This window comes from Talpa occidentalis, unplaced genomic scaffold, assembly GCF_014898055.3.
Source record: "Talpa occidentalis isolate TD23 unplaced genomic scaffold, MPIMG_talOcc4v2.1 talOcc4.11, whole genome shotgun sequence".
NCBI classification, from domain to species: domain Eukaryota; kingdom Metazoa; phylum Chordata; class Mammalia; order Eulipotyphla; family Talpidae; genus Talpa; species Talpa occidentalis.
The window spans coordinates 76,047,402-76,074,846 of record NW_023601104.1 but is presented as its reverse complement, the minus strand read 5'-3'; the positions used below and the strand labels follow the sequence as shown (position 1 = coordinate 76,074,846).

Below are 27,445 nucleotides of genomic sequence, written 5' to 3'. Positions count from 1 at the left end.
ACCTTCCTAATGCAGTAGCAATCCCACACAGCACCCCTGTTGGAAGGCCATTCAACCCCCCTTAGTCCCCACTTGCCCATATCCTGGGTAGGGAGGCAAGTCCTCTTTGAGTCAGACATTCCATCTGTGAATTGTTCTACTTATAAAAAGTTTTTCCCTATTTCAAATCAGAATCTGAGTCATTCTCTCTTTCACTGGGTTGACTCTGTGGGACTATTCAGTAAAAAGTATTGTCATGCACAAAGGTTTGAAGACATGCTCATGTTCCCCTTTGGTCATCTCTTTCTCCTCCATCCTTTGATTCTTCTCATCTCCAAAATGAACATCTCTGATTCTTTTGAATAGTCCTAATATAACATAATTTCCTGACCTTGTTCAGCTGAGTCACCCTCCTGGATATGCTCTAACTTGGCATCATTACTTTAAAAGATGGCGATGTTCAACAGAGAAGCAGCAGAGAATAGGGGTTAGGACCAGGGCTTCTGGAGACAGACAGCTTGGATTCAAACCCTGTGTCTACCACTTGCAAGCTGTGTGATCCTGGGCAAGCTACTCAGCCTCCCCGTGGTCCATCTATAAAATGGGAATATAACAGCGTCTGCCTTATAGGCTGTAGTGAGGACTGAATGAGTTAATACGCTTCAGGCACTTATAAAACAGCCTGGCACACCTATGAAAAACAGTATAGAGATTTCTCAGAACATTAAAAATACATGTACCACATGATCCAGCAATCTCCCTCCTAGGTATCTATGCAGAGAATATAGAAGCATTAATCAAAAGGATCCATGCATTCCGACAGTCATCACAACACTATTTAGAACAGTTGGAAACAATCTAAGTGCCCAACAACAGACAAGTGGATACAGAAGATGTGGTATATAAGCACAATGGAATACTACTACTTAGCTATAAAAAAAGAAAAGAACAAATCTTGACATTTGCAAGAACATGGATGGAACTGGAGGGGATTATACTAAGTGAAGAATGTCAGAAGGAGAAAGACAAATACCAAGTGGCTTCACTTATATGCAGAATATAAAAAAACAAAGCACAGGAACAGACAAAACTAAACCAAAACAAATCCTAGGAATCTGACTGAGGCTACTAGAGGGCAAGATTGGGGAGTAGGAAATAAAGGGGAAAGAGGCCCAACAGTCTATGGTAGAGGATTATCAGTGCTTTGGGGGTGGGGATGGTATAGTGACGTACATCTGAAGAAGTGTGACCCTCTGGCCCTAAATCATATGCAGTGTTGCCAACCATTACCTCAATTTAAAAATTAATTAATTAATTAAATAAAAGTCAGGCACATAGTATGTACTATATATGTTAAGTGTTGCTATTATTGTTATCTGAAAGGGAAAAGAAGAGCAGAAAAGGTGATTAAAGTTCAAAAGCACTGGGCTCCTCTTTCCCATAGGCAGGAAGGCCAGAGGAGCGAGCTTTCAGCCTTCCTTCCCTCACAAGTTGCAGAGACAAACTGCAGACACTGCCCTGGAGCTTGCTCCTTTCATTTCCACAATAGGCAGACTGACCACGGGCTCCAGGGGGCTCAGATGCCCAGCTGGGAGCACCCACATCCTGCACACTTCCTCCACAGTCATTGGGGGTGAGGACGCACAGCGGCCCCTCCGCTGGAGAAAAGCCACTGAGTGGTAGTGCCGAGTGGTGGCTGGGGTAGCAAGTCCCACTGGAGCACAGTGGAGACAGTGTTCTGAGCACAAAGCATATGCCACCCGCCCTCATCTCCTTGCACTCTCCTGCGCCTGATGGGTGACACAGAGGGCACTTCTCCTGCTGGAAAGATGAGAATGGTAGCTCCAGCCATGTGCAAGAGATTAGACGAGTCACCCACTAGCAAGTCCTCCCTCACTCCCTGCTGTCATTCACAAAATTAAAAATCAACTTTCACATCTACATAGTTTAGGTTGTTATCTGCAAATCACTTGTGCATAATCTGCAAATCATTGTAAATTACGTGCCACCTAGTCCCCCTTGGGAAGGCAAGAGACCCGTGGAAAGATGGCTGCTAACTGTAGTCTGGCCCTCGATGTGCTGAGAACCATAATGAACCACAGGACATGTCAGCTCTGGGAGAGGGGTGAGCAGGAGCCCAATACCCAGCTTGCACAGAAAGCAGCGTATCTAAGACATTAAGGTTCACTGTAACCAGCTGCTAATTTGAAAAAAAAAAAAAAAAAAAACAACCAGCAATTCCTAGGTAGATGCCAGAGAATTGAAAATATAAATCCACACAAAAATTTGCACACAGATGTTCACAATAGTATTTTTTATAATAGTCAAAAAATGTAAGCAACTCTGCTGATGAACGTAGAGACAAATGGGGTACATCCACACAATGGAGTATGACCTGACAAGCAAAGGAATGAAGTGTGGATCATGTTGTAACGTGGATGAACATCGAAGACATTATGCTAAGTAAAAGCAGTCAGTAACTAGAGACCACAAGTTACATGATGCCATTTATGTAAAGTGTCCAGAAGAAGCAAGTTCATGGATATAGACAGTAAATTAGGGGTTGTCAGGGGCTACGGGACAGGGACAGTGGGGAGTGACCACTAATGAGTACAGGATTTCTTCTTGGGTGAAGAAAGTGTTCTGGCATTAGATAGTGGTGATGATTGCATAACTGAAATACTGAAAATTACAGAATTTTACACTTAAACAAGTAAATTTTATGGTAGGTAATGACATCTCAATAATACACTTACATTAAAAAACAAAACTAGGTGGCCAGCCCACAGGCCATAGTTCACCAGGCTCTAGAATGCTTAACTAGCTCTCCCATTTTACCACTGAGCAAACTGAGACCTAAAGAGGAAGAAAGCTTTTATGAAATAGTAATTATATGCCAAATAGTGGGCATTTTCATATAAATTACCATATGCCACATGTGGTTATTTGGAACAAAAGTGACTCAATGAAAAACACATGTACAGCAAGTAGCAAGATGCCCTGGGCACAATAGCTGTTCAAATTTTAACAATAATAATGTTTATTGAGCATTTAACAAAATCGGAAAAAACAAATAGAGAAAGACTTGCTCAACAGTGGGTCTATTTACCATCATGCTATATACACATAAAGGATGTGAATTTTTAACAGTGAGACTGCTTTTTTAAAAAAAATGGCATTGTGCATGCCACAGGGGCTCAGGGAGCCTACAGTGGCGCCATCCCTGAAATATACAGAACTGGCTTTGTCTGGGGACAATCAATAGTTGTTAATGGCTGGAGACCCTCAGAACACTTCAGCCTATGGGGTGGCCAGGGTCTCAGTTCCCCTCAGAGCCCTCTGCACTGACCTGCACCGTTGCTCTAGGTAGGACAGTTTCATAATGAGACAAAAAAGGTGTTGCTTCTGGGATCTTTTTAGACCTTTAGGCTCATCAGAGATAGGACAAATCCCTTCCCCTGGGAAGATGCCAGGGGATCCTCTGAGATAACAAATGCGAAGGGTTTATTCAACTGGGAACTGGGAGAGGGGCCCAGAGGAGGCCAAGGTGCTTTCAACCCTGTAGAGGTGACTCAGGATGTGTAGTTCTGCATCGTAGGGCTGGGAAGAGGAAGCACTAAAGAGCCTTGAAGCCAGTCACTTAGGAAATAACTTGTATTTCCCAAGTTTTGGGAAGTAAGAACAACCGAGATGCTAACAAGCGAACTCACTGTTTTGCCAACAAGTCACAGAACTTTTTCTTTGTGCTTCCAACTTCAGAACAAAATGTTATCAAGAAGAAATTAGTTTCCCAGTTTCCTACGTTCAAATAACAAGAATATCAGGAAATCAAAAAGTGTGTCTATGTGAGCATTGGTTGGAGGAGCAGCACTAGAATAAGTAAAATGGGGGAACGGGTTAGTCCAGACAGAGCTACATCAAGAAAGACTGTTCCCGGAGCATGGAGCTCAAAGACAGGGAGGAATTCAGTACATCTTTCACATGCAAGTAACATTATGAATGGTGTTTTATAGTCTATAGTATTTATGGAACTACCCATCTATAAAGAATTTGAGGGGCCTCCCTGGTGGCAGAGCGGTTGAGCGCTGGGTTGTAAAGCTGCCCGCGGCCTCTGCGGTGCTGGTTCGATCCCCAGCTGCTCCCCGGCCACCGGAGGAGGGTCCCACATGGCGCGCAGACCTCCCTGCCGTCTGCTGCTCCCCTCAGCAGTGTACTGTGGTCCTTCTGCCTGCTCTGCTCCCTGCTCTGGCTCTGGTGAATTCTCTCACCCTCCTGCGCTTCTGACTGTACCCAGTGCATGTATAAACAAAAAACAAACAAATAAAATAAATAAATAAATAAAACATGCCTCTATTAAAAAAAAAAAAAAAAGAATTTGAATGCAGGCAGGCCTCCCTGGTGGTGGAGGGGGTTAAGACACAACCTATGAAGCAATCTGCAGCCACTGTAGCATGAGTTCAATCCCCGGCCAAGGAGCAAACCACATGGTGCGGCAAACCTCTCCTGTCTTGCCGGCTGCTCCCCTCAGCAGTGTATTTCAGTCCGTCTGCCTGTTCTGCTCCCCACTCTGTCTCTGGTGAATCCTCTCACCCCCCACACCTCTGGCCTATACCCCCGTTCTTGTATGCATAAATAAATAAATCTTTAAAAAAAAAAGAATTTGAATGGCTTGGGAATGTGTTGGATGACAAAAATAACTGAGCAACCTCTTTGTTGTTCGACACTATGGAAAGCAACTTGGTGTAAGCAAGGGCACGCTCTTTGACCCAATATTCAACATCTTCAAATTTAATCCTCAAGTTTCCAAGATTCACACACAGCACATTCATGTAATAGAATACAACGCAGCCAGGTTTTTTATGTAGAGGAGAGAATTGTTTTTAATGAGCTAGAGTTATGCATAATTAGCCTGTAAATAAACCCATGGTATAATAAAAGAAAATCTTACAGACATTTTTTCCAGTGACAACATACAGATGGCCAAGGGGCCCATAAAAATGCTCCACATCACTAATATCAGGGAAACACAAAACAAAATCACAATGAGATGGCTCCTCACACCTGTCAGAATGGTAGTTGTCAAAAAGCCCAGACATAACAAGTGTTGAAGGAAAATGCGGAGAAAGGGGAACCTGTGCGCCTTGCTGGTGGGAATGTAATTTGATGTGGACACTATGGAAAAGTTTGGAGTTTCCCCCCAAAATTAGAACGACCACATAATCCAGCATTTCTATTATTGGTTATTTGCCTCCCCCAAAGAAAACACTCACTCAAAAAGACTTATGCATGCCTATGTTCATTGCAGCATCATTTTTATAACAGCCACAATATGGATGCAAGCTAAGCATCCACTGATGGATAAGGGATAAAGAAAATGTGGTATGTGTACACAATGGAATGTTATTCAGCCATGAACAAAGGCAATCTTGCCATTTGTGACAACATGACCAAATCTTAAGGGCATTGCACTAAGTGAAGTAAATCAGACAGAGAAAGGTAGGTAGCATATGATTGACTTTATATGTGGAATCTGAAAAAGCAAATAAACAAACAAACACAAAAAAAATCCAAGCTCATAGACACAGAGAACAGACTGATGGGTGCCAGAGGCAGGAGGTAGGGGGTGAGAGAAATGGATGAAGAGGGTCAAAAGGTACAAATTTCCAGCTTAAAATAGGTAAGTCACAGGAGTAATGTACAGCATGGTGACTGTGATAAATACCCTGCATTTGCATATTTGAAAGTTTCTAAAAGTTCTCATGGCAGGAAAAATTTATAACTATGCATATGTTGGATTTTAACTAGACTTATTGTGGTGATCATTTCCCAGTACTTACTAATATGGAATCAATAAGTGGTACACCTGAAACTATTAAACTATTAAATAATACAATATGTCAATTGTATCTCAAAAATGCTATCAATGTCAACATGTAAAAACGGAAAGTGTTAATGTTATTATAAAATATTATGAAATATTTTAATTTTTTTGTCCTAGATAATTGTAAGTACACACAAAGGAAAAAAATCTAGATGGTTATAGATTTAATTGTTGCTATTTCAGGGAGATGAAATCACTAGTGTGACTTTCCTGCCTTAAATATTTCTGTAGTGTCAGAACTTTGTTTACAAAGTATATAAAACTTTTCTATTTACAAAAGGTGAAAATATTTCTACTTAAATTTGATTAAGTCCATAACATGCATGCATACACCTATAACATAACATAAAGCTCCATAACACACCATTTTACTAGCTTACAGTGCAGTTATATCATGATTTACTTAAGCAATTTACTTGATATTTAGGTTGTTTCCAAATATTCGTTATTATAAACAGAACTTATATAGAAAACCACGACTAAATATTTGCACATATTTTTAATTATTTCCTTAAATTCCTAGAAGTAAATTGCAGGCACAAGATGTGGGCATAATTTAAAGACTTTTGACCCACATTGCAAAATTATTCCATAAAGAGTCAGTGCCAACTTACTTTCCCAACTGCAATGTGGGGATAGACTTTTCCCTTTACTTGAGCCTAAATATTACCGTCCTTTTTCTATTTTTACTAGTTTGGTAAGAAAAGTGATACATTATAAGTTTTATTGGTATTTCTTTAACTGCTAAGGAAAATGACATCATTCATATTCACAGACTGGCTATTGGTCTCTGCTGTGTGATCTACTTACTGATGTCTCTCATCTACTTCCCTACTAGCATCTTCTCCTTTCTGGTTTGCAAGAGTTCTTTATGTAACACTAGCCCTTTTTCATAAAGCGAATATATGTCATTTGTCTTTTAGTTTTGTTGAAAGAGCTTTTTAATGTTCAGAAAGTTTTAATTTGTATATGTTTTCTCAACCATCAAATGTACTCAAAATTCTAAATTAATGACCTGTAAGTGGGCATTTGGAAAATAACCAAGTGTACAAGCATGGTCTTGTATACTTGAACTTCACTGTATGTTTTCATACCTTCTCTGCACGTAAGCTCCCTGAGGGCACAGGTTGTAAAGTTTCTCAAATCCCCCCTACCAACCAGCACACAACCCAGAACAGAGAGTTCAAAAGTGTCTGGGATGAAAAAAGATTGTGTTGGAGATTTGCTTTGAAGCAATCCAGTTTGGGTGGGAGATGAAAACGAAGTGAAGATGAAACAGAAACAGCCACATGTTAATCATTGCTGAAGCTGGATGATGGATACATGGAGTTCATTATACTATTATTTCTACTTCTTTGTATATTTGAAAATTTCCATAATCAAAAGTTGGGCTTGTTTTTTTATTAATGGTTGCTTGATTTATTGGTCAACAGCATCAGAGAGGGGACTTCTGGAATAACAATGGTGATGAAAATGAATCACATATGCATCCAGGCCAATTTTGTAGCATAAAAAAGTTAAAAGCACAGGCCTTGGAAATAGGCAGGCCTGGATAAAAATCCATTCTAGTTTGGAGATCTTGAACCAGGGATTATTCAACTCCTCTGAAACTTAGTCTTCCATTCTAAGTGGGGTTATTATCAACTACCTCAAAAGGTTCCAGTGAGGATTAATGGGTGTAGCACTCAAAAAAGGGTCACCATCATGATTATTCAGTGACACACAAGCTTGACAAGCTCCAGCCAGCGGCTGATGGTGGTGGCCCGATACCTCCCCTGCAGCTGAGACTGCACTTCATCAGCTGGACACCGGCCCTCTGCTTGGCAGGGGACTTGGTAGGACAGATGTCAGGAGTTACATTCCTGACGCCTAGGAAACAGATAAGACCACAGCAAAGAACAAAGCCCATAGCTCCCGACCTTACTCAACAGGTCCCTTAAGAACCTAAAGTCCACATTTCAGTGATGCAATCAAGAACAAGAGTGATGAAGCTCTTACAACAGCAGATCATTCCAACTTTGACCAAATATTGGCACCACCTCCAGAGCCTGAAAAATACAATATCTGGATCCCACTCCTAAAATTTAATGTGGAGTAGGTTAAAAAACTTAATGTGATTACAAGTGTTTACGTGGTTGGTATGGTGTAGTAACCCACATTTGACGACGAATGAACCCATACCTCTAAATCATATACAGTGTTGTAAGCTGATGTTAACTTGATAAAGAATAATGCAATTTTAAATAATCTCATCTGATGTAAGGTGCACCAGTCAGTTATGTGGTGGGGAGGAGGGAGGGAGAGAACAGAACAAGAAAAAATGAAGAAAAGAACATCCCTGCATTATTATGAGAATAATTATTATTCAGTGGGCCACTGCATCCCACATGAACCTCATTAAGGCCAATCCAGCCATGTGGTCCCAAGCTGTGTCCCATGTCAGACACATCCAGCTCCATATGGCCCCTTCACTGCCCCCATAAACTTCAAGAGAGTGTTACTGCATAACAATTCACAGGGATAAATGCATTCATAATACCAGGATGCATGCATAGCAATATTAAAAGATATTAAAGAAACATAGCTGGTGTCTGGATTTTAGTCTGAAAAAAAAAAAGCCCAGCAAAGTGATAGTGGGGACCAGGGGAGGGAGAAAAGCATTTTGTCTTGTCGCCTTTTGGCAGCCTGTCAATGCTACTGAAGTGCACTCAAAGAGGCAGCCTCACTTTGTGAAGTTATTGCAGGGCCTTTGATCAAGGGAAAAAGCACATCCATTTCAATCACAGTAATGGGGATGGGAGGGCTGTCTGGCTGACTGTGCCCACCGGGTGAGCCGGCCTTGAGGCTCGGACACATGGCAGTGCTTAATGCGTCAAGCCAGCGAGGGGGTTCTTGACGGTCTTATCCAACCTTTGCTGAACTTCAGGGGCCCTCTCATTTGGCAATTCTGCCCTGACTAATCTGCAAACGCCACCTGGCAAACACCACCCGCGCAGGCCTGGTCTCACCAAAACAAAATTTCCCCAGCGGCTGTCCATCACCGGGCAGCAGGCGCTTCAAGACCAGGAGGGCAGGGGTCAACTGTTCTCACAAGCACACACTCTGGATCACACAGCCCAGAGAAAGGGGAGCAGAGGAGCAACTTTGCTTCTTCCCTGATACTTCGCCCCCAGATCAGCCCAAAACTGAGAAAGGTCTGATTTTCTCCCCTATACATGAATTCTCAGCAGTGTAATTTCAAGTATGTGTATACAATGATCACCTATATTCTTTTCACTAGAATAAATAATAAACCAAATTTGACAGGGGAGCTCATCTATTGTCATATTTAGGGAGGTTTCCTTAAGTGACATCATTCATAAAATCTTGGGAAGACTTGAGTAATAAAATCAAATAGAAGATGGAGAAAACGATGATGATAATGGCAGCTATTTAGATAGATTTTTGTGTTCTAAGTGTTTTGCATGTGTTAACTCATTTAACCCTCACTACAGCCTTAAGAGATAAGCATTGGTAATATTAATAATAGTAACATACAATAGCATGCATAATAATAATCATTTTTATGTGTAATAACAATTGGGAAAATAATCTCCATTTTTCATATAAGGATATTGTGACACAGAGAAGTTCTAGGACTTGCCTGAGGTGGTGAGGACTGGGCCCCACACACACCCCTTCCCACCCTGCAGTCTGGCTCTAGAATTGGTGCTTGGGTGTACTGACCAGTCCCTATCTCAGAACCTCCTACAAAGCTGCCAGTTCAGAGAACAGCAGAATATGGAGGACTGTGGAGGGCTCAGGGGCTGGAGGGGCTCCGCCACTTCACATCTGTGGCTCCATCATCTGTAAATGGGGATAAAAACCCCTACGTGTGATGAGGCTTGAATGAGAAAATGAATAAAAACACCTATCACAGAGCCAACAGCCAACATCAGATTAATCCACTAGCTGAACATTTGAATTAATTTGATTAATCCACTAGCTGAACATTTGAATCAGCTGGGGAACTTTTAAATATGATGCCAGTGACTACCCCCCACCACACCCACCACGACAGGCATTAGTCTGAAATCAGCAGTCTCCTAGTCGCAGCCCAGAAAAGAAATCTGAAACCCACTGAACCAAAGGCCAGCCTACGTCCTTCGATTCAGAATTACAGGGAAGTTTTAAAACCTGAAGCCCCTGCCTCTATCTCTGAGATAGTAAGACTGCTCCAAAGGCCACCCTGTTCCACAAAGGAAGTTGTAGGCACCAGGATCATGTCCGACCACGCAGCTAACTCACCCACTCTTTCATCCAGTAGCTTCCTGCTCCCCAGCCTAGAAGCTGGGTGCACCCTATTGTCCCAGGCTGCCTGTTATAAAAATATCATGTGCCAACATCAACATAGCCAACGTCACTTTCAGACAAAGCTCTCTCTCTCTTGCTCTCTAAGAACCATGGCACACTTTGTACTTAAGGGGAAGACTGCACCGTTCAAAGACTGGGGGTAAGAAGAAGGGGAATACAAAGGGGGTAGCAATAAACAGAGAAGGGAATACTAGGGTTGCCCATGGAAACTGGCAGGGATAAGAAAAAATAATCAGACCACATTTGACAGAATAGAAAAATGGAGACAGCCAGCAGGGAGGATGGGGACCAAGCAATGCCAGTTTCCTGGCTCGGAATTCCATGTGCCTTTTCAGGACCCTGCGCCAGCTGGCAGGGGTGGCGTGGAAGGCCCATGAGGGGGAACACAGGCACCAGAAGGTAGCACAGAGGGGTGTCCTAGAGCCCTCAGCCATTTCCCAGAAAGCAAAAGCTCTGAGCAGCCCTCACACTCTCAGGCACTCCCCTCGGCCTCTGTCCAAGAAACAGGCCTGAGAGACTTGGCCAAGGCCTCACCTGGGTAAAGGAGCCATCCTCGCCACACTCTGGGACAAACACCGCCTCCTGGGGCTTCTTGGCTTGCTCTAGGGCCTGAGCCCGCTCCAGGCGACACTTGCTCTGTCCAGCATCTAAAAGAAGAGAGGAGCGAGCATATTTCATATTTCACTTGGATTCTACACTAGAGCCGTGGGACAAAATGGCTGCCCAGTTCTAGAAATACTGAGAGAAAACCACCCTGCCTGTGTGTGAGCCCACACACAGCCAACTGGCTTTTTTAAGGATACAAGGGCAGTGGCTACTGAGTGCTGCTCAACCTCAATCTTTTCTTTCCATGTAATTCTTAAGAAAGTGGGGGTAGAGGTCATATTTATATCAGGATCGGCTTATTATTATTCCCAACTATTCCCAGCACCTCCACTTCTATTATTTTTCACTGGATTTATTCAAAAACATGTAAGTCCAAGGGGTCTCAAAGATGTTTTATAGTTCAGGAATTGCAAGCACTTTCTCTGGAAAATCATAACTTGTAGGGGTGCCTGTTCAGTCTTGCCCCAATTTCTGTAAGTCCAGGGATCACAAACTCAAACATCTACCAGGCATAGGAAAGTAGTAGAAATTGGAGAAATGAGCAGGGTATAGGGAGAATGGCATTCAGCTCAGATATAACCTAGGAAGAGCTGGGATTGTGGGAATTTAGAGAAAACCTCCCTAATTGAGCAGGGAGCTGCTCCTCAGCTCCAGCCATGTGTTGCCTCACAGGAACACAAACCTAATATTACCAGAATTTCCAATGTTTTATAAGGAGTACAAATATCCAGATTTTCATACTGAATCTCCCAATTTTTAAATGTTGTCTCAAATGTTTTAAATATTTTTAAACCCATGCGCAGACCAAACAAAACACATTTGTTGGCCAACAATTTGGAATCCCTATTCAGAAGCCAGCAGTAATGTCTTGCCATTTTAAGCATCTCCATTTACAAAAAATAACAAAAATAAAAAGCACCAGTGAGATGTAGCACATCTCGCTAAGCCCTAGCCCGGTGGTAGTGTTTGAAAGACAGGAAAGTGCTCAATATTTCAGGTCGACCAGTTCTTCCCATACTCTCTGGTTGAAGGGATGGAAGGATAGGACAGCAAACCGAAAGAACAGACTCACTCCAAGCTTCCCCCACCCCATGAGAGGACTGCACCAGACAGGAGGCTGTGGTACTAGGAGGTTCTCCTTGGCTGGGCGAGGGCCACACACTCACCTTTGCATCGACCTCGATGTACCACACCCAGGGTTGGGTCTCGGCACTTGGCGCGCTGGTACTCACACATGGACTCATAGGACCTGCCGTCTGAAGCACAGATGGGTTTGGGTTGAGTCCTGGAGCAGTGGAGGTTGCACTGAGGATCACGATCACTTATGAGAAACTGGATTGGAAAAAAGTGAAAGGGCAAGAAAAGTAGGGGTGAGTCCATGACTTATAATACTGCTTTACCCTTGAGAATCAAGTCCAGGAAAACCCTAGAAGAACAACCACAAAATCTAACTGAGAAAGGCATCCTCTGTACATCATCAGAGCAGTAGTAATGGCTGGTGTGTACTGAACATTGACAGGAACTGTGCTAAGTAATTCACCTGCAGGGTCTCATTAGTCCTTGCAACAACCCTATGAAATAGGAACTATTTATGCTGTAGATAAGGAAGCTGAAGCCAAGAGGTACCTTGCCTAATGTTACAAAAGCTCCAAGTGCTGGAGGCTGAATTTGAACTTAGATCAATCCAGAGGTCAAATCAAGGCTTTTGCCACTGGAACATTCAGCCCCTCTGTCTAAGCAAATAGTCATGTGACCTCTATTTGGGCACATCCCCAAATTAGGAACTCACTAGCAATCTTTGAATCCCATCCTTGAAAGACTATACTTTCAGGGCCCATTTCTATAGTTCATGAACCCCATCCTTGGAAATTGTTTTTTATCAAAAAGTAGTTCTGAGCCCCAAATCTACCACCCTTCAATTTTTACCCACTGTTTTCTGACAGAATACACATTAAGTGGTTATCTGTGAGGAAGGGATTTTCTGACCTAAAAAAGTCACACCAATAATCAGCTTGGAAAGTGCTAGATAAAACAAGTTCTTAATTGCAACACTTCTCAAGTATCTTTGACACATCCTCATGCACTGTGGATCCCCATGAGGAACAGTAAATCAAAGATAGCTGCAGATTACTTGTTACTCTTCCCTCAGAGCTATGGCATCTAATTACCTCCACTTAAGTCTGGACTGGCCTCAGTGGCTTGCTTGACCAATAGATCGCAGTAGAAGCAGTGGTCTGGACTTCTGAACAAAGTCAGGCCTTCCTCTCAGGCCTCTCACAACACTCACTCTGGTAAAAATATAAGAAGCCCAACAACTCTGGGGTGAGACTGCCATACTGTGAGGAAGAATTCGTCAGCATGTGGTGAAACCATGTGGAGAAATGCCCAACCAACTCAGGCACAGAGACAAATGAGTGAAGAAGCCTCCAGGTGAGTCTAGCCCTGGTCATCACCTGATTGCAAGAGAAGTAACTGCATGAGAGACCCCAAGTGAGACCAACCCAACAGAGGCCAGTCAACCACAGAACTGTGAGAGATAATATTGAATATTTTAAGTCATTACATTCTGTGGTGTTTTGCTATCCCACAATAGATAACCAGATCAAGGAGCTTATACAATGAAGCATCTCCCAAACTTCTTTAACCATGAACCCCTTTATCAGTGAGCCCCTATAACAGCAACAGAATATAGTTATTTAATAAACATTGGGTTGTTTAGTTCACAAAAGTCAGTTTAATAATCCCTGATTAGGATGCAGGGCTCAGTGTGGGGTGGGAGAATGGATACCCATAGTAACGCACGGCAAGATTATGAGCACAGCTCTGGCCCTTGGTGACGCCAAAGTTGACTGAATAATCACATCAGGTTCATAGAGCTTCAAGGAAGTATATCAGTAACCCCTGTTTTGGTCATATCTTCAGGTCCTTTGTGTGAAGCAAGCAGATGAGCACTTGTTAACCCTTTTCCAGAAGTGCAAAGGGAATTACCTTCAAGGCAGTGCTGGAAACACGAACTCCATCCTGACCAAATTCAAGAGGGTTTGAGCCTGTCCACACACACTTCCTCCCAGCTCTAAAACCAGCCCTTCCTTTGATATCAAGACTGGGTGCTAGCTGCTCAGCCAGGGAGGGAGCAGCTGAGGGCTAAGGCCTCTACACAGGCATCGTCAGGAGGGACAACTGGCTCCCTCTCCAGAGTCTCCTGGATTCTTGTGCCCAAAGCCCACAAAGAAACGGCCTGATAGGGTCTCATGATAGAATCAAGTGTCCAGAATAAAGATCAGTCTTCTACAGCATCGTGTCCAGAGGAAGCTCCCCACTTCCCAGGTGGCCACACGGAAGAGGGAAGACCTGAAGGGACCACGGAGGGGGCAATGTCATCCACATCCTGCCGCACAGGATCCCTTGGGCTGTCCCTGCTTACAGTGACAGGGTGTCTGTCCTTGAAGACTTTCTCATGGGCTCCCGGGCCTGGCAGACTCTCTCTGGCCTCGGCTCTTGTTGCCAGGTCCCTGCTGCTCACCACCAGTGAAGCACACGGGACTGCTTTCCAGTTCCCAAATGAGCATCAGTTGCTGTTACCTCCAGGCCTTTGGACACACTGTCCCTTCTCCCTTCCCTCCCACCCCTACTTGACATTTTGGCTGATGTCATCTTCCGGGAGCCTTTCCCTGACTCTTATGGGTAGGACAGGTCCCCTGTAATACTCTCTCATGGCTCACTTTTCCTTCGTGGCTCTTAACATAGTTTGTGCTGATAAATGTATTGATTCAGTGGAGTCCCCAATCTGAGCAACCCAAGAACAAAGTTAATGTCTCTTTTACCTGTGAACATATCCCCAGCATGTAGCCACTGCAGGGCACATGATTATTTGTGTGATGAATGCACCCCTGAAGCAGCTTCTCCCACATGGCAATATTCCCAAATCAGCTGGTGCAATGTGACAGCCTGGCTTCCCAGGAGCCTGGCACTCCAGAGGTCACTAGGCCACTCCCCCACCCCCAAAGTCTGGGCTTTCCGCCTTCCTCTGGCATTACACAATGGGCAGATGGGACAGTTTCCTACAGTCTCTCCACCTTAGAACCTAAGTTCTCTGAGGCTGAGAGCTGGGTACCTTCTCTCCCTTCCCCCAACCCCACCCTAGTGCCCTCTGCCACTACAAGCATCTACATCAGCCTAACCACTACATCCTAACCCAAGCATCCACTACAGCCTAACCCAACTAAGCACCAGGAGCTACTTGTAACCAAAGGTCCTCCTGAATGAGGCAGACTTGGGAAGCCCTGGCTGCAGGATCCGGGATAGGCACAGGACACAGACGGCTACCACAAGTAAAGCTGGTCTCAAAGTCTCTCGTCCTGCCTCTGTACTCCTTTGGGCCCATTTCTAGTCTGTCTGTGTTTCTAAAATTCAGCTAGACCTGTCTGGTGAAACACATACTTGACCAGAGGTGGACCTGATACCCAAGCTTCCAAGCACCGCTGGCCTCCAGGCTGTCCAACAGCAGGTCATATATGTCACAACAACTCTCCTTCTCCAGGGAAATCTGGGCCATCACCTGAAATAAGACCCTGCTTTCCAGACCCATTTGATAGGATATTTTGCCACATGGATCAGGAGGAGCTAAGCAACAGTATTCCCTTTATGTTCATGATCACATAAGAAAGAGAATATCTGTACCTTCCAATGCCTGGAAAAACCAAGGACTCATCCTCAGTCACAGATTTGGTAGTCAGACCTTAAATCTGAAGAGCAGAAATAATGAGAGCTGGTAATTACATAGCATTTATAAAATATTAACTAATTTAATCTTCACAATAATCCTATGACACAGAGTATATTACAATCCTCATCTTATAGATGAGAAAACTAAAGCCCAGAGACATCTGGTGACTTTCCCAAGATTAAACAGCATCCATGTGTCAGTGGTGAGGTTGATACCCGTAGACCAGCTGCCAAGCCATGCTTCTAACCACTCTACAACACTGCGTTCCATTATCACAGAGTAACACTGCAAATAGAAACTGATCCAATTGCAAAACTGGATTCACAAAGTCAGAAACTATTTACCAGAAACGTACTGTATGCCAGACACAATTGCTGAAAATTCAGATAAGACATCCTTGCCATTTAGGCACTTTAAGCCCTAGTAAGAAGCTCCTCCAAGACCTCTTGTTCCCCTCCAAAAAGAAGGATCAAGAAAGAGCTTCCTTTCAAATTAGAGGAGGTTGCACTGTGGTCTCCTCCACAGCTCAAGGGGGAGAAAAGCTGCAGGCATCACCGTGGTGTTGAACTACAGGCCATAAATTTCCTTTGGAAATGGCTTGCTGTGGGCCAACAGAGACACATGGCAGCTGCACTAGAGAGTAGCTCAACAGCTAAGGGAACACTCTGTCTGCAAACAGGTTAAAGAGCTTCAGAAGAAGCTCCACCCACCCCAACACAGGGAGTTCCTTCCTTGCTTCAGAAGAACTCCCTAAGGCGCCCATCTAGAAAGTACTGGCCCCAGAGGCCAAGAACCAAATCCCAAGACAACAGGGGACTATCGTTAAAAAACATTTTCAATTATCTGTGGTGTCTCTTTCATCTGTTTTTGGAACAGTGTGTTTGTGATTCTTTCCGAAAAAGCAATGGTTTGTATAAAACAGCCTTTTAATAGAATGAGTATGCCCTACTGGCATCACCCAAGACTCCAGGGACCTGTGGATATTACTTTGGGGCTGCAAATACTGCTTGTTCAGCCATCCATGCACAACTTTTGTACTCAACAAGCGGGCACCAATGAGGCCAGCAGTGGCTCAGGCATGGGAAGTAGAACAAAGCCAGGATAGTTCCGCCCTTGGTGACCTTGCACTCCAAGTGGAGACAACAAACAGGCAGGTACTGGCCATACTACAAGTCAACAGGATGCTGCAGAACCAAGAGAGTAGTTACTCCTAGGGACTCTGCAATACTGCAAAATCCCGCAGTCCAGTAGCACTTTCTGCAGTGATGGACCTGTGTTGTCCAAAAGAGTAGCCACAAAATGCATGTGACCACTGAGCACTAAGATACAATTGGTTGAAACTGCAGAGTTAATGAAATTGAAAAACTAAATTTTCAGTTAGCTAAATTTGCAAGGCCAGAGGTGGTGGTGGCTACCATATTGAAGAGCACAACTATAGAGGCGAGGGGAGACAGCCTCGTCTTCACTGGAGTTTGTCCTAGTTGAATCAAGCTAACTGACTGCACTCAGGGAAAAGAAAAGAATCAGATCCTAAGGACAATTTCTGCATTTTGAAGCTGGACATTACCTGTGGGTCAACAACAGGAGTTCATCACAGTCCACCTAGAATCGCAAAGGTGGCTTTCTACTCTCTTCTGTGGGAGACAGGAGCACAGGCTCCAGGTCCTCGGCACCAGCCCATGACCTGGGTCAGTCCTCTGGGCACACAGACAAAACTCAGCATCTCAGCTGCCCTCGGGGACTTGAACCTTGGACCACAGAAGTCTGCTATGGACCCAAGAGTAACCATGTGAGAGGAAATGTTTGGTGCTGGGCAGGGCAAGCCATTTCCCCAACAAGGCAAACACTGAGCCATTTCTCTCTAGGGGGGAAATAGTATTTTCAAAGAGTCCTCACATACATTCCCTTCCTTCTTCCCAACCAAAGGACGACAAAAACAAATAATGATGTTAAATATGATTTTGTAACACAGAAACCAAACAAAAAGGGGCCGGGACAATTGTGTATGTGTAATCTTTTCCTACACCCACCCTCTCTCCTTGGGGAGAAAATGATTCCAAAGCAAACACAGCATTTTGTGTTGTGCTCACATTAGTAAAGTAGGACAAGTACTTGAAATATATATAAACAATCCCTACTTCCTATTGGAAAAGCAAGCTACTGACTGGGAGCCGTCTTCAGCATTGAAGAGATGGGGGGTAGATGAAATCAATGTTAGACTGACAATCCCTTCTGAAAGGGATTGTCTGAAAGGCGCGCATACTGGTCCTCCAGTTTCCGCAGGGTAGAAGGCACACCCCACATGGCTTTTCTCAGGGAGACCACTCCAATACCACAAGCTGTGTTAGGTTTGACCGACTGCCAAGTTTCCATGACAATATAGGGAACAACAGAGGCAGCCAAGGTTCCAGCTGGGAAGAGATGTTCAATTCTTTATAATATGGAGTTGGTCTCATCGTCTCAACGTCCACCTGTACTTATGCTGATTTAACCAGGATCTAAAACTTTACACAGGTCTTTTTCTAATAACATGCATATCTCTCCATATTTTCTAGGTGCACAGAGGAGGCAGAAGTCACGCTATGCAACCAGAGCAGTGGCACATCCACTGGGTTTGGAATAATGAAGTCCACAATTTGAAGAAGCAAATGGCTTTCCCTCTTATGATATCACACTCAAAAGTCACAGGCCAAACTCAACCTAATTTTTTTTAAAAAAGATTTGTGTATGTGTGTATGTATGTATGTACGTATGTTATAGAAGAACTGGGGCATAGACCAGAGGTGCAGAGGGTAAGAGGATTCACCAGATACAGAGTGGGGAACAGAATAGACAGAACTACTGAAATACACTGCTAAGGGGAGCAGTGGGTGAGACAGGACAGATCTGCTGTGCCATGTGGGTCAGCTCCCTGACCAGGGATCGAACTCAGGCAATGGCGGTGATAGCACTGAGACCTAACCCCTATGCTGCAAGGGAGGCCCCAAACTCAACTTTAATCTGAGGGTTTTGTTGGGGGGAGAGGATGTCCTAAATGAACTCCACAAACTCAGGTTTTATGTACTCCACCCCCACCCCAGACCAAAGAGATCCAAGGTATGAAGAACCATAAATCCCATAATGTCATCATCACCGAAGGGAAGATAGCTGGAAGCTAAGGGTGAAGTAAGAAGCCAGGCTTGGAATATAACCATGTGGGCCTTGGGGGGTTGGTGTTTGTCAGCCTTCAGCATGCTATTGGGGTCTCAGCTCGGCAGAACTGGTAGGATGCATTCACCAATATATATCTCTCTCTTTCTTCCCATGTTATTCCTCTCTTCGATTGCCCTTCAAACAACAATTTATCATTTCTCTTAACTGTACAGGTTGGCTGGGCTCAGCTGGGAGATTCTTCTGCTGTACTTTGTGTCATCTGAGGTAAGACGTTTGGTTGAGAGCTTAACTGGAGCTGAAATATCCACTGACTTCACTCACTGGTGCCTTGCTGGTGTGTCTGGAATGTTTGGGGGTTGGCTGGGTCTTTCTCCCCTGCAAGCTTTCTAATATCACCTGGGATGAGTTCATTCAGGCCTTTCTCTCTTGCCTAGATGTTTGAGTCTTTGCCACCAACCCTTCTCCACATTGAAGTTCAAATTCCACACTGCCACAGACATTGTCACCTTTAAATGAAATGTTCTAAACAACAACATTAGCTTCTCTGAAGCTGCATTACACTGTGCTCATCCTTCCACCAAAACCCTCAATATACCACATTCTCACATGCACACTTACACATCTATGGAAGACTGGACCTCATTCCCCTTTATATACACAGACCCTAACACAAAGCCTGATCTAAAGCAGTTGTTAAACGCATGCTTGAAAAATGAAAGGATGACTATCAAATCTTACCTAAAACACATCCTGGATAAGAAACTCCTCTTTTTAGCACTTACTGCAAAAAGAAATATTCTTTGTCCAATCATCACCAGAAGCTAAAACTCTCATCTACACAAAGTAATGGAAGCTGGTTTTTCCTTTATTTTTCCTTTTAAGGAACATCTATCAGGTAAGGAAGCCATACACATCAAACAACAGTGTTTCCCCTTAAACACAGGAAAGTGGGGGGATCCCTAAATCATTGACAAGAATGTCCCAGAGGGGCTGAGAGAGTACTCATCATCACTCATGACCACAGGACTCATTCCAAGGAGCTGGTCTCCACCTGAGAGTCTCCTCCCACTGCTCTCCAGGGAGCCTTCCCACCACCCTGTAGATAAGTCGCCTCACCCATCAGTCAGGCAGTAATCTGAGATGTCCACATTGGCTGAGGCTCAAATGAGCATATATCAAGGTAGGAAACGCTGATAATTTAACAGCTAGCGTAATTAGCACTCTGGTATTTCCAGCAGCTGCCATATGCTCACACTTGAGTTTAAAGAACAGTCAGATGATAAAATAGACTCATTTATAAATCAAACCTTGACACCCTGAATTTATTTTTCCATAGAATAAAGGTAAACAGTGGTGAGTTTCCCAGCCCAATCTGCAAACGCCTGTTCAGAAGGAAGGGGAAGGAGCACGATCCCTCCCTGTAGGCCTGCTGGTAGGTAACAGGTGCCCAGCTGGGCAGAAACCATTAGCCCATGATCCTGCTCCTTCCTATCTCAGGCTCTGGTTCCTGCTGGCCCTTCTCCCTGGACTGGGCTTCATAGCTCCTATCCCTCCTTCCACTCTCAGTGCCAAAGCTGATTCCTTGGGCACTGACTTCCCAAGTAGGTCAGGACCCTTGTGATGAGCCTCTGTAGCTCCCTCTACATCCTACTGTGGCCTGCACAACTGCAAGAAAATGACCAACTTCTTGTCCATCCTTCCCACTTGGTTGTAAACTCCTTGCAGACAGGAACCAAGATCTGGGTGCCACATTGCTGGATTCCCAGTGCCCAGCAGGAGCCTTGCCCAAAGCCAGTATTCAATAAGTGTGTACTGATCAAATGACAGAGGAGGAAACTGAGGCTCAGCAAGGTTAAGCTAGTAAGTGGTAGGGCTCTGCTCTAAGTCTGACTTTCAAGGCCCAGAACCTTTCTACCACACCACACTGCCTCCATCAGTGCTGGATACTGAGTGCTGAGCCTGAGGCTCCCAAGGGGTAGAAGTTACTCTGTTGTTAGCTCTGGCTCTTGCCCCTCTGGTGGACAGGGGATGAGAAAGGCTTTGGATGCAAAGAGAGCTTTCTTAAATGAAGGATATTTTCCCTGTAATGTTCGTAAGTCACAGTCCAGCTCAAGTTGTGGGAAGTCAAGCACTAAAAAGCATTTCTGGGAGGCAAATCTGCTATTGTAAGTGGGGGCTGGGGGGTCACTCCTGGAGCCAGTGCCTGCAACAAACGTGGAGAACCACATTCCAGATGTCAGGCTGCTGCCAGCCTCTTACTCTCCGCTAGAGACTGTCTTCCTCTTGTCACTCACTGCACCATCTGCAAAGCTGAACTGGGGCCTGCGTCTTTGGGAACCAAGAACAGTTTCACATTAAAACATCACTCACCCACCCACCATCCAATCCATCATCTGCATTGAAAATCCACATCCCAATTTCTGCCAGCCTGCCCTCACCCTTCCCTGACCCCACAACCACTGCATTTACACAGGTGCAGAGGAGGCCTGGGTCTGCAGGCTTCAGCGTGGGACTAGGAAGATGGAGGAGGGGAGATAAGGGAGGTCAAAGGGAAGGGAAGGGCTGCCAGCGACTTGGCGGCGGCGTCTGCTCTTCTTCTACACACCTCACGGCGGGGCTTGACAACAGCACGCCCCGATTAAAGGGCTTTTCACGCTGCTGAGGGAAAGCAGACATCCCCCTCCAGCTGTTCGGCAGCTGGAACCACTTCTGTTGTTTTAGCCAGGAGAGGTCTGACCTTCGTCACCCTACCCCCACCCCCTCCCCAAGGGAGGGATTTACTGGTCATCCCACCCCGTCCACTCAGCTTCCCTCCTCCACCGTGCCCTCCACAGCTATAGGGATGACCGGTCAGGACCCAGGGGAGAAGGTTGGCTTATACCAGGTGCCATTGTGGGGGCGGGCTGTCAGCGGGTTTGACAAAGCAGCTGGGACCCCAGGTCCAAAGAGAACATAATAAGGTTCAGCAAGGTTCAGAGGCAGGACTGATTCCGAGGCTTCCCACTTGCAGAGACCCCCCCTGCACCCCTTCCCATCCACGCCCAGGCCAGTCTGTTAGAAAGGCAGGTGCAGACAGTGTGGGTTGGCGGCCAGGCCATCAGATTTCTAAAATGCGAAGCATTATTCTAAGTGAAAGGAGCCAGACTCAAATAGCTACATACTGTAAGGCTCCATTTCTATGACGTTCTGGGAAAGGCAAAAGCTACTGAGCTAGAGATCAGATCAATGATTGCCAGGGACTGGAGGGAGAAGGAGACGTGAGAGAGATGGCAGTGGTAGAGACAATCTGCATCTTGACTATCAGGGTGGTTACTGACTACATAAACTTCTTCAAGTTCATAAAAGTATACACCTAAAAAAGGTGAAGTGCACTGCATGCAAATCATATCTTATTAAAATAAAAGGGGGGGCATAAAACAAAAATCATCCCAAAGAATGTTTGTTTTGAAGGACACATCGGACCTCCCATAAGTGCTCAAAGAAGTTTCTGGAGATTTCTCTGCCCACCCCCTGCAATTACCAGGCACCGTGCTAGGTGCGTTGGGGGGTTATGAAAATAAATAAGAGCAAAGGCCCTGCCCCCCAATAGCTGCTCTAGTTGCAAAGACTGACATGGATGCAACCCCACAGGAACTACCTTTCAGAAGCCAGCAGCCAGAAAGAAAAGACCAAGTCATAAACAGAAAAAAGGAGAGAATATTTGAAAAGGGGACACTAGAAAGCCCCAGAGTGAGAACGCTAACTCTTAAAAAGAGAGAGGAGGGTTTGGGGAGCCAAGAATGACTGAGCACCTATTATGCCCCAGGGTTCTGCTGGGGGCCAGGACAGAGCAGGCCTCCTGGTCCCGTGGGGTCAGAGTAAGAGGTTAATTCAGACTGGAAAGATCCAGGAGGTTCTCTCAGAGAAGGGGCTCTGACCTGGGTGGTAAAGGATTTCCAAAGGCAGGAAGGGAGGTCTGAGGGGCATCTTAACAACAAGTACACAAAAGCAAAGAAGCAAATCTATTTCAAAAGATCGCTTAAAAGCGACCATTTGCGGGAGAAATAAAGTTCTCATCCAAACTGGGGCTGAGGTCAGGGAAGGTCTCGAAAACTCCCATTTGTCCCTTTTTAAAGGCCTAGAAACCAGTGAAGGAAATTAATGACAAGATCAGACCTGAGCTTTAGAAATCTCCAGCAGGGGTATAAAAGACTACAGAGACTAATTAGGGGGTTACTATGGCTGAATATAGCAGCAGAAGAAATGGAGACCAAGGGGCATCTGGGGCCAAGGAAGTGGCTGGTGTCCGGTGGGTAAGCTCAGCCCCACTGCTGCAGCCCGGTCAGCAGCCCCAAGCACCGCAGCCCTATCGAAGGCGAGCGATCACCTACGTCTGAGCGGTAGCCAGGCATCCAGACACACTCCGTCTTCTCCCTAGGAACTGGGTATCCCAGCAGAAAAGCAAGTGCACCACATGGAGTCTGAAGCAAGAGAATGAAATAAACACACAAGAACCAAACAGCTGTCTGGAGAGAGGGGGACTGGTGCCCTGTGGGAGAGGTCAGTGCACCCCAACACAGCCCTGCAGGGCTCCTCGAGACTAGGAAAGCTGGGGGGCCACAAACATGCACGTTGGCAAGAAGGAAGGAGAAATGGAGGACACATGCAGGTAAAAAGATTTCTGTGAAAGAGTGAACCATACAGGTGTTAGTCCTCCTTGATCACCAGCGGGGCATCAGCCTTTTGATGAGAGGTGGGGAGCACTGATTTTTGTTTCCTGCTTGCACTCCCTGGTCACTAAATACTGGCCAAGAGAACTCAGGAATGGAGCACAGGGAGAAAGTCGCTTGTCCCTCCTCCTTCACCCCTCCAACTTTACCTCCCCTCATTCCAAATCAAATAAACAGAGTACGCCCCAGGAACCAGCACCCAGATTTTTTTCATTTCTCTTAGTGCACTAACACCAGAAAAAATGACAAGTTAACTTGATGGCATTAGCAAGAGCAACACAGTGGTCTTGTATTATTTGCGAGCAAGAGTTGGTGGATTACAAGAGAACTCAGACTTGGGGAGCAAAGCAAAGTGCACAGGAAGATGTTCTTGGAGACCCATTTGGTTCTGAGTGCCCAGCCCTACATCCCGATACACACCTCTGGTCGTAGGGTGGCTAACTTAGCTCTGCCTCTCTTCCTGGCAGGAGCAATTGATTTCGGCAATGCCAGTGGTCCTTACAAGGTTATTCTGATCATTCACACAAGCTCTGCCCAGTGACAGTCCCCAGGCTCTAAGAACAGAGCTATATAACTTGGCACTGAGCTTCCTGGAAGTGGGGGCAGATGCTACTCCTGGGCGCTCTGGCCCTGCACCTGCCTACCACACCGCCACATCAGGGGCAGCACTTTGTGTCCAGTGACATATGACGTCTTTCTTGAAGGCAGGGGAATGAGTGCGCAGCTTGGTCAGGGTTGGGGCAAATGACTAAGGGAGCAGGAGTGTGTTGGTCTTCATCCCGCTAGGGGCAGAGTGGTGACAGAGCCCCTCTGACTGGATTGTTTTCACAGGAGTCTTGGGAGTCTTGATGAGGTGCTGGGCAAAGTGGAAGGTGCAGAATCTGAAAAGGGTGTTCAAGAAATTCAAGATCACTTTGAGAGATTCTAGGTTCATACAGAGCTATTTCAGGGCTGGGTGACAAAGAGACACAGGAATGAGGCAGGTCCTTTCCCCACCTCGGCATGAAACCCAGCCCTGCTCTGGCAACAGTCTCAGCAGCTTTGGCATCAGCTGGAGACAGTTCCATTGGCACAGATGTGGGTGTTCTCAGGATGGGCACTGCCAGCAATGAGATTCCTTTTTGCAGTGGGGAAAACTATGACTAGTTTATGGAAATATTTAAAGCACCCCCAAAGAAAGGACTGGCCCCCTAAAGGGGGATTGCTGTTTGAGCAGATGCAGGTCTTGGAGTCACAGTAGTTTGGGAGTTGAAGTAAACCATTTTTTTTTTAAGATTTATTTATTTATACAAGAGCTGGGGTACAGGCCAGAGGCGTGGGTGGGTGAGAGGATTCACCAGACAGAGCGGGGAGCAGAACAGGCAGACTGACCGAGCACACTGCTGAGGGGAGCAGTGGGCGAGACAGGAAAAGTCTGCTGCGCCATGCAGGTATCTCCCTGGCTGGCTGGGAATTGAACCCGCACTGTGGAGGCTACGGACAGCTACACAGCGCTGTGCTCAACCCGCTGTGCCACCGGGGAGGCCCAAGAGGTAAACCATTTTTGTACCATCTTGCAATCCCACAGAAAAGGCTTAGAAACACCAGTTATAAGAAGAGGTACTGATAATGTGGATGGAACCAGAGGGGGATTACGCTAAGCGAAATAAATCAGGAGAAGAAAGACAAATCCCAGATGATTTCACTGATATGTGGACTATAAAGAAACAAAACAAAGGAAAAGACAAAACAAATGCAAACAAACCCTAGAAATCTGAGGGCAGAACTGAGACTGCTAGAGAAGGAGGTGGGGAGTCCAGGGAGAGGGTGACGACTAGGCGGGCCTTGGTGGGGGGTGTGGTATAGTGACATACATGTGAAAAGGTGTGAGCCTGTACCTCTAAATCATGCACAGCGTTGTAAACCAGCTTTACCACAATAAAAAAAATAACACAATTTTTAAAAAAATAGATACTAATGGGAAGGAGGGTCCACTTAGGCTGTGGGACTCAGAACAAGTACCCCAAACTTAGGAAGAATTTGCAAAGGCCAATTTTCCAAAATGGACACACACATAGCCCACATGCACACTTGGAAGAGCCCCAAGGAAGTAACCCTTTTTGGGCAGGGTGACTAGCTTTTGTTCAAGAATCCGGGCTCAAAAATGTTGAAAGAGAACATTAGCTGCTGGCTAAGTTACTTGCAACAACAATAGTACTGAAAATCTACTTTCCTCTCCTCAAGGATTTGCTCTGCCCTGTCAGATGTAAATCTGTCACCACCCACAGAAGTCATGACAGACACTCCCTCCTACAATGGTCCTACAAGGTGAGCCCCCAGGCAGCCGGCTTCCTGCCTCCACCCCTCACGCCAACAGTCGCAAGCATCACAGTGAAGGCCCAAAGGCCTCCTTCAAGACTAAGACACTTAAGAGACAGACTGTCCTTGAGCTGAGTCTTCTTTCTCAGCTAGCTAGAGGGCCACCTTCAGCCTCATGAGTCCACCACTCGGGACTTGGTGCCGCGGCTGTGTCTCTTCTGACCTTAGGGGACCTTTGTCTACTCACATATTTTGCAGCAAATCCTCTAGTTTTTTCCACTTACTGCTCCCCTCATCAACTCAAAGGGGCCCAAACACACCACCAGAATTCAGTCAAGATAAAAGACTTCCACACACACGTTCTAAACATAGTAGGAAGAAAAGGCAGGAGTATTACATCCTCCCAGCCCCTGGGAGTTATTGTCTGGCTCTATAACAACTAAATGGAGAAATTGGTATACTTTCAACGTGCGGGATTATCACCAAGGAAAATGTCATTTTAATACCCATTTCATTTGGGCAAGATACTATGGCATACACACAGGCTCATGTTCATAACCACTCACAGAGTGAAGCGATTTACATTGACAAGGGAGATAACAGAGGAAGAAACACTTTATCCATAGCACTTGAGGAAATCCACTCCCTCACAGCGCTAAGCCCTGGGGATGAAAGCTGAGCAAGAACAGACTAAAACAAACAGAAGAGGAAATCCCAGTCTTGCTATATCATTGAATTATGTTGGGACTGTGTGTGCTTAAACTGTGTTTCCTTTCACTGCTATTTCCATTGTCAGCATGAGATCCTGCTGTCCTGGTGCCGGGAAAGCCAAAGACACAAGCATTTACCTACACTAATCTGAGTACACACACACACACACACACACACACACTTTAAAATCGCTACAGACAAAAGAGAAGAAGAAATGGTCTGGCCCATGTGGGGCTGCCATGTGCCACATCAAGCCTGGTGCTATCGGACCATCTGGGGCTGAAATTCCCCACTGCGGCACCCAGACAAGGATTAATGACTGCAGTCCGGAGCCCGGGCTCACGTCTTACTTCACACAAATGGGAGGCTGTTCTGAGCAGGAGAGAAATCCTGTTGATCCAAACTGGGCCAAGGAAAAGTAAATAAAACCATGTCAAATTCTGCAGGCAGGAATGGAAGATTAGTGGAAAACCCCAGCAAGCCTCACTCCCGAGGGAGAGAAAGAATAGTTCTTCCGTCTTCCAACCCTTTTAGTTCCTGGGCACAGAGAACACCTTTCTTTAAGAATTAAAATCCTGTATTTGATTTTTGAGGATCTTTTTCTTTTTTTTTTTTTAAAGATTTATTTATACAAGCACTGGGTACAGTCAGAAGCGCGGGAGGGTGAGAGAATTCACCAGAGGCAGAGCGGGGAGCAGAACAGGCAGACTGATGAAATACACTGCTGAGGGGAGCAGAGGGCGGCAGGAGAGGTCTGTCACGCCATGTGGGATCCTCGCCGGTGGCCGGGGATTGAACTGTGCCACCAGGGAGGCCCAAGGATCTTTTTCTTAAGTCTAGACAGGTATGACCCTTAAATGCCACACTGGACCAGGCAACCCAGTTGAAGGATGTGCCTTTGCACCAAGCAGGGCCATGGGCAAGCAGGCTGCTGGCGGGAGACAGTCATGCTCACTCCCAAGGAGTGGGACTCCCCAGTGTCCAACACGGGCCCTCAAAGACAGCACTGAAGACTTTTAGTTCAGTCTC

General features: G+C 45.5%; 1 protein-coding gene across 7 annotated transcripts in view; it reads right to left on the bottom strand.

The window, feature by feature from the left end:
* Positions 1-27,445, bottom strand: part of SMOC1 (SPARC related modular calcium binding 1) — a 189,555-nt gene that overhangs the window by 62,589 nt on the left and 99,521 nt on the right. For all 7 annotated transcript variants that reach the window (XM_054691283.1, XM_037503589.2, XM_037503591.2 and 4 more), the window contains 2 exons: positions 11,986-12,151; positions 10,748-10,860 (listed from right to left, as the gene is read on the bottom strand). In XM_054691283.1, coding sequence (XP_054547258.1) covers positions 10,748-10,860; positions 11,986-12,151 — 279 coding nt within the window. The remainder of the gene's footprint in view (positions 1-10,747; positions 10,861-11,985; positions 12,152-27,445) is intronic.